Source organism: Sarcophilus harrisii, chromosome 4 (assembly GCF_902635505.1).
Source record: "Sarcophilus harrisii chromosome 4, mSarHar1.11, whole genome shotgun sequence".
NCBI classification, from domain to species: domain Eukaryota; kingdom Metazoa; phylum Chordata; class Mammalia; order Dasyuromorphia; family Dasyuridae; genus Sarcophilus; species Sarcophilus harrisii.
The window spans coordinates 336,740,244-336,747,184 of NC_045429.1; the positions used below are offsets into that span (position 1 = coordinate 336,740,244).

Sequence of the window (6,941 nt, forward strand, 5' to 3'; positions counted from 1 at the left end):
GGAGACCTTGATCCACTAAAGAAATTTCAGCATTAATGATCCTGGAAGTAGAATATTTATGGGTAATGGCAAGATTAAAGACATGGCCATCTTCATATGTGGCTGAGGTTAAGTTGGGGCAGGAGAATAATAAAGTTCAATATTTGCCATGTCAAAAAATCAGAAGAGAAAAAGAAAAAAACACCAGAAGAGAAAGACTTGGAGAGATAATTTTTTTTGTTTGATTAGAAGGTGTCATTAGTGACTTTACAGTTGTTTCCATCAAATGATTGGCAGAAGGAAATGAATGATGAGGAATGCAGCCCTGATTTGGGTTCCATTTAATGATATGGAGGAAGAAGGTGGCAAGGATAGCATAAAATAGACTTTTGTAGATGTTTTCTGGGACAGTCACCCTAAATCATTTTGGGGATTGCCCCTTAACTTTTGATCACTGTTTGTCCATAGTATATAATGATGAGCATAGAAAACATTTCATTCTCTTGACTAGGAAGGTTTTTTATGAGACATACATGAAGAATGCATTTCAGAGAGTAAACATGGATGAGAATGACATTTATAATGCAAAGAAATAAAGTTTATTGGAAGGTAAATGAAGGTGCCTCCTTGCATTCCAGAAGATGCTGAAGATGCAAGGAAGGTGGAAACACCATCTGTACAGGAAACGCCCCAAAGTAATAGCCCATGACGAAGTTATAGGGAGTTGGGCATCATCAGAAATTAAGAGGCTTTAATGCTTTCCATTAAGGATTGTTCCAACCAATTGGGAGTCGATGATGCTATTCTTGGTGTTGGCTCTGGAACTCACTGCAGTATGTGGGAGATCCTGAAAATGGTGGTGTAGTTGACAGAAGTGGGGATGATGGGAAAAGAACCAAAATATTGCAAATGGCTTTGAGAACTGAGCAAAGTCAGAAGTCGGGATCAAATGACCTTTCCCATCATGGGTTTACATAGTGAGACTGAAAGATGGGACTTCAACAAATGCGGGAACAAGATCTGCCACAGCCACCACAGGAGTTACCGCAGGCATTGGTGGTGGCGCAAGGGTTGCAAGGCAGCCTGGAAAAAGACAATTGTTTAGGTTAGGTTGAGAATGGGAATGGTCTATGAAAAATCCCTCTAAGAACAAAGGTCACAAATTTCATTAAACTTTAGGTTTAGTCACCAGTGGGTTTTGAATGGCTGAATTAAGTCAGAGAAAACTAAAAGTAGACATATATATATATGTGTGTGTGTGTGTGTGTGTGTGTGTGTGTGTCCTAGACAATGTTTAACAGGAAGATCTGTACATTTTTTTTTAATTTCAGTATATGTTTGTGTGTATGGATGTATGAGAAAAAGAGAGATAGGGACAGAGACAGAGATAGACTTTTACAAAAATTTCTGGCATGACACTTACTTGCAGTCCTCACACTCCAGCAGGTTACGGTATGTGGAGATCTCACACTCTAGCCGGGCTCTAACATCCAGGAGAACCTGGTACTCTTGGTTCTGTCGCTCCAGATCGCCACGGATCTCAGCCAGCTGGGACTCGACATTGGAAACCATACACTGTAGCTGGGACAGCTGGGAGCTGTAACGGGCCTCGGACTCGGTCAGTGTATTTTCCAAAGAGTTTCTCTGGGATGGAAAAGAGAAGAAAATGTCAGAGGAGGTGCTCTTCTAAAGGAATTTCCCATATAGTTCCATGGAAGCTCCAAGCCTAGAGTTTCGTGACTATATGGTTGATAAGTGACTCAGTTTTACCTCAAAGGTTAAGTATCAGAGCTGAAAATTACCCACCAGGTTGTGCTGAGCCTGCAGCTCAATCTCCAGAGCATTGACAGTTCGTCTCAGCTCAATGATCTCAGCCTGGCAGTTCTGCAGTTGTTCAGAGCTAGTCACCACCTGCTTGTTCAGTTCCTCTGTCTGAAATGTCACAAAAGGAGAGCAAAAAGGTGAGCATATGATCCTCAAGGCCCCAGAAAGTTTCTAATTGTGCAGTGGCCATGGGCTAGATCCTTACCTGAGTGGTGAACCATTCCTCCACATCTCTGCGGTTGTTCTCCACCACAGCCTCATACTCAGCCCGAGTCTCATTCAGGATCCTGTTCAAGTCCACAGTTGGGGCAGCATCCACCTCCACGTTGAGTCGATCACCAAGCTGGGTACGCAGGGAGTTGACCTCCTAAATGAAAAAAAATGGAACACATGAGTATATTTCTTTTCCTGGATGGAGGTATGGAGGTGAGAGGATGAGAAAGAACTTGAAAAATAAGATTTAAAAAAAAAAAACTAGACCTGCAAATCATTTCTATGCGATGCTATGTAGTCAATGAAGGACTTTTAAAAAGTAAGATTTACTTAGCCCAGATTCTCATCCTAGTCCCTTAAACAACTTTGCTTCAGACAGATATTTGAAAATAAATGACTAGTTCCCACTTTCCAACCATGTCTACCCCAACAGAAATTTGAATTCCCTCCTTGTCTCTATTACTTTCCCTCCACCCCAGTAAATGAACCTTTTGCTTCGCAATCTTTCTGTGGACCAAATAAGTTCCACATTTTGTAATCTCTTCCCCAGCCTCATTTTTCAGCACCTCTTGCCTTTTCCCCATTAAAATGTCAGCTCCTTGAGGGTAGGAGTTATTTTTATTTGTATCCTCGCTGTTTAGCAAAATACCAAGTATAAAGCAACTTCTTAGTAAAAACTCTATCTACTTATGTATCTCTATGTATCTATCTACTTATCTAGTTCCACATCTTTAAATAAATTTTCCATCTTAATTCGCTGGTACTTACAAGTGAGTAACCAAGCAAGTACCTTTGCTGTCTGTCATCCAGCAGATTGACTGTCTGTTCACTACACCCAAAAATGTTTTCTTTGCAGATTTTTTTTCTCACCTCCTCATGGTTACTCTTTAGGCAAACAAGCTCCTCTCTCAGGGACTCCACTTTGGCCTCCAGGTCAGACTTGCACAGAGTCAAATTGTCCAGGATTCTGCGCAGACTGTTGATATCAGATTCCACCAGCTGGCGCAGGGACAGCTCAGTCTCATACCTTTAAGTGCAGGTGATAAGCAAAGGAAAAACGTGAGTTGAATAATATTGCCTTAACTTTTTTTAACTTTGTAGTTTTGCATCAGATGCTATGAAAATGCTAAGGACTCAAAGACAAAAATAAGCCAGGACCTATACTTAAGTAGTTTATATTCTACTGGAAATTTTTTTTCAATTTCTTTCTTTCCAGCCCTACAAAGAGGAGTTAGAAAGGAGACAAAATTGTCCCAGTGATCAAAAAGTTGAATTAAAAAGCAATTGTCTGAGACTCCTCTGGACAACATTGGTCAAAGCTGTTTTGTTATCCAAAAAACAAAACAAAAGAAAAGATTATTTCCTTCTCTATAGCTCCATTTCTCTGTTTAATTATTTTTTCTGGATTCCATTTTGCAATTCAATTCTAATGTTGAGAATTTTTCTTCAATGGGAGACATTATTTTCTTTCCTCCTACTCAAACTCACTTGGTTCGGAAGTCATCAGAGGCCAGCTTGGCATTGTCAACACACACCACTAGCCTGGTGTTCTCAGACTTAGTGCACAGGATCTGGAAATGAAAGAGCCCACATTAAGTAACCCTTAGACTTCAAAATCTCCTACTAGCTTTTAAATAAATGGTTTCACTGTCCCAAGCTGTTACCTTCTGCTGGAGCTCCTCAATGATCCTGAAGTAGTTCTGGTAGTCTGGGCAGACATAGGGGACCTGCTGCTGGCACCACTCCCGGATCCTACTCTCCAGCTCAGCATTCTCAGTCTCTAGCTGCCGCACCTTCTCCAGGTAGTTGGCCAGGCGGTCATTGAGGAACTGCATGGTTTCCTTCTCATTGCCATTGAAGGCACCTTCACAGAACCATCCACAGTTGCCCACATTGGAAGGGATGTCACAAGCTCCAGGGAGGGTGCATCCGTGGCAACTGGAAGGCAAACAGGGCCTAGAAGCACAGGTGGTATGGCAGCTGATGCTGGGAAGGCAGCAGGTGTAAGGCATGATGATGAGTAGGGTGGTTGGAAGGGTAGTACAATGATCAAGGTGTGTGAGGTCTACCTGGCTCTCTGGTCCTTTTATACCCCAAGAAGTGGGTGTGAGCTCATCATCTAGCATTGTTTCCTTCCTTCACTTTTGGTCAATTTTTTTCCAAAAATACTCTGGTTAGAGACCTTCAAAGAGTCCTGCCTCATCTCATAAAAGTCTCCACTCTGGCTTGTGCTAGGTCAGGACTCTTCATAGATGCTATTGGTGGAGAAATAAGTGCCTCATCTGTTGTCTTTAAAGATACAGGATCATCACAGTCCTAAAAGGCAGTCTTCATGACTCAGATCTGAGGACAGCAAGGAACCCTGACCTCCCAGCCTAAAGTAGAGCTACATGTGTATCAGATGTTCCCTTTATTATTCAAGTTCTAGCATTAATTTCCGTGAAAAGAATGGAAACTGAGGAGGCTTTTGTATACTTTTTTTTTTTTCCTTTCTAATGTTTTTCCCAGAGCTGATGTTGAGAAAAATACCACTAGAGTTGAGAATAACTATAGAAACTCGGTGAATGTTAGAAACAAGTATCTCTATAGTCACTTGAGTGAATTGTTGATTCTTTGGGATCTTTGGGAAATTGACAACTGAGGAAAATGAATGCTGATGTTTAGAAAGTAGAGAGTCAGGTAATTTGAAAAGAAAATCAAAGAATCACCCAAATGAACAGGAAATGTACCCAGGTCTAGTTCTAGAAATCAACAAAATCTCACTGAGAAAGCTAAAGGAAATGAACATGTTCAAAGGAAAATGACTTGGGAATGGATTATAATATCAAAGAATTAAAGGGAATCGCCAATGGGGATTACCAAAATAGGTACATAATTAAATGAGAAGTTGATTGTAGGAACTGAAAAGGGCCATAGAGATTATTTAGCCTAATCCCCCTCATTCAAGATATTATCTATGGAGATATAATAGAGAAAGACAATAACATAGACATGTAGATGTAAACATAGACATAGAGGTAGAGATTTAAGTGTGGATATAAATATAAATATAAACTAATACCCAGAAAAGTTAAGTGATTATGTCCAAAATCATGTAAGAATTAATGGCAGGTAGGATTTGAAATCATGTCCTCTAACTCCAAATCTGGTTCTCTCTTCCCTCCAGATTGCCTTCCATATTTCTCACAATGGTATCCTTACTTCTTTCAAAATGGATTATCCAATATGCTAATATTCCCTTATTATTTCTCTTCTTTGTAAAAGAATGCACCTTATATTGAACCTCCATATAGGACATGCTCCTAAAATGAAATCGCTTTAGAAGAAATATCAAAAAATTACATGCATGCAAAAATTTTGCCCAATAAGGTATATGTAATCAAATTCAATTCAATCCAATAATCAGGCAAAGGTACAGGGAATATAAATACAAAATGAAAAATCATCCCTACCCTCAAGAAGCTTACATTCTAGAATCTTGCCCTTATATTATAGCACAGAGTCAACTCTAGGTTCTCAATGGTAATGCCAACAGAGTACTAGTTCTGGCAGGTCCTAACATGAAAAGACTCTCCCCCAGGATGGGGGACAGATCATCATTAAATGATCAGTCTTGCTAACAATCCTTTATCAGTTTGTCTTCAGATCAGTCACAGTACTTCTCAAAGATCATCTCTACCATAAAAAATGGATTTCCCTGAGTCAACAGAGAAAGCTCCCACATCAATAAAATCATAGTATAGTATATCAAGTGACATAATCCAATATATCAAAACTGGTTTTAGTGAAAAAAATTTACATATTGATAAAATGGGCTACTCTTTGCAATCTGTGATGATGGAATTATAGGCTCTGGGAATTACATTCACTCTTTCAAATCCTTAGGATCAGATTAGTTATTTGACTCTTCTATAGCCCAACAACAGGAACATCTCTCCAGACAAGAGGCTACAAATTTTTCCCTCATCCCCGACCATACATGGCCTGTCAGTCCCTTCACCATTAATGTTCATTCCTTGAAGGCTGAGACTACTTTTTGCCCTTCTTGTATCCTCAACACTTAGCACATTGTTTGGTACACAATAATTGCTTAATAGAGGTTTCTTGACTGATTAATCTGCCCACCAAAAGAAGTATATATGTGTGTGTGTGTGTATATATATATATATATATATATATACATGTATATTTATGTATAGAAGATTTCCAAATGTCATTTGTCTTTTCAGCTTCATGTATTTATACATTTATGTGTGTATGTATGTATACACACACACACACACACACACACACACACACACTATCCTATTAAAAAGAAAATTCATTGAAGATAGGAAGAAGATTCTATTTGTATTCCCAGGACTTAGCACAATGATTAGCATGTTTAATAAAAGTTGTATATACCTATATTTATTTATTTCCTTCCTTCATTTTTTCTTTCTTCCCTTTCCTCTTTTCTTCCATCTTTCTCTCTTTCCTTCCTTCCTTACTTTTTTTTCTATATCCTCTTTCTTTCCCTAGCTAAATTCAAAGAAGTTCTTTATCAGGTTGGCTCCTATTCTACTTATTAATAAGGGATATTTCCAGACTCTTGCAAAGATCTTTCTTTTCAAGATTTTTTACCAGTGCTACATTTCATTTTATCATTAAACATATGCTGAAAATGAGACAACTCTTAACTCACCTCTCAGTAATGTTGGAGGTTAAACTGGATGATTAGTTTTCTAGCTAATATAGCAGAAATTCCATACTGCAGACCATGACTCAAGTAGCCTACGTAGAGGGCCTTTTTGGATGTTTAAAGAAAAGATATTTATTGTCAAGTATCAAAGAATCAATTTGGTACTCTACAAAGGTGTTAAACATATGCCAGAGGATCTGAATTACAGCTTATAACACTCCAGAATGAGCCCTAAGTAGATTAA

At 38.9% G+C, this 6,941-nt stretch overlaps 1 protein-coding gene across 1 annotated transcript; it reads right to left on the reverse strand.

The window, feature by feature from the left end:
* Window positions 1–557: 557 nt before the first annotated feature.
* LOC100930009 (keratin, type I cuticular Ha4) lies at window positions 558–4,083 on the reverse strand. Its single transcript, XM_012548295.3, has 7 exons — window positions 3,681–4,083; window positions 3,505–3,587; window positions 2,887–3,043; window positions 2,009–2,170; window positions 1,786–1,911; window positions 1,403–1,623; window positions 558–1,062 (listed from the first exon to the last, which is right to left on the reverse strand). Exons 1-7 carry the CDS (start codon window positions 4,026–4,028, stop codon window positions 978–980), a joined length of 1,182 nt encoding a protein of 393 aa, XP_012403749.2. The 5' UTR covers window positions 4,029–4,083; the 3' UTR covers window positions 558–977.
* Between the last annotated feature and the right edge of the window lie 2,858 nt (window positions 4,084–6,941).

Excerpts from the sequence above, each read along its gene's own strand:
- LOC100930009 (XM_012548295.3), bottom strand. The coding sequence starts at position 4,028 with ATGCCTTACACCTGCTGCCTTCCCAGCATCAGCTGCCATACCACCTGT. Across the intron at positions 3,588-3,680 it reads TTGAGGAGCTCCAGCAGAAG|ATCCTGTGCACTAAGTCTGA; the intron begins GTAACAGCTTGG and ends TTTCATTTCCAG. Across the intron at positions 2,171-2,886 it reads TAAAGAGTAACCATGAGGAG|GAGGTCAACTCCCTGCGTAC; the intron begins GTGAGAAAAAAA and ends TTTTTCATTTAG.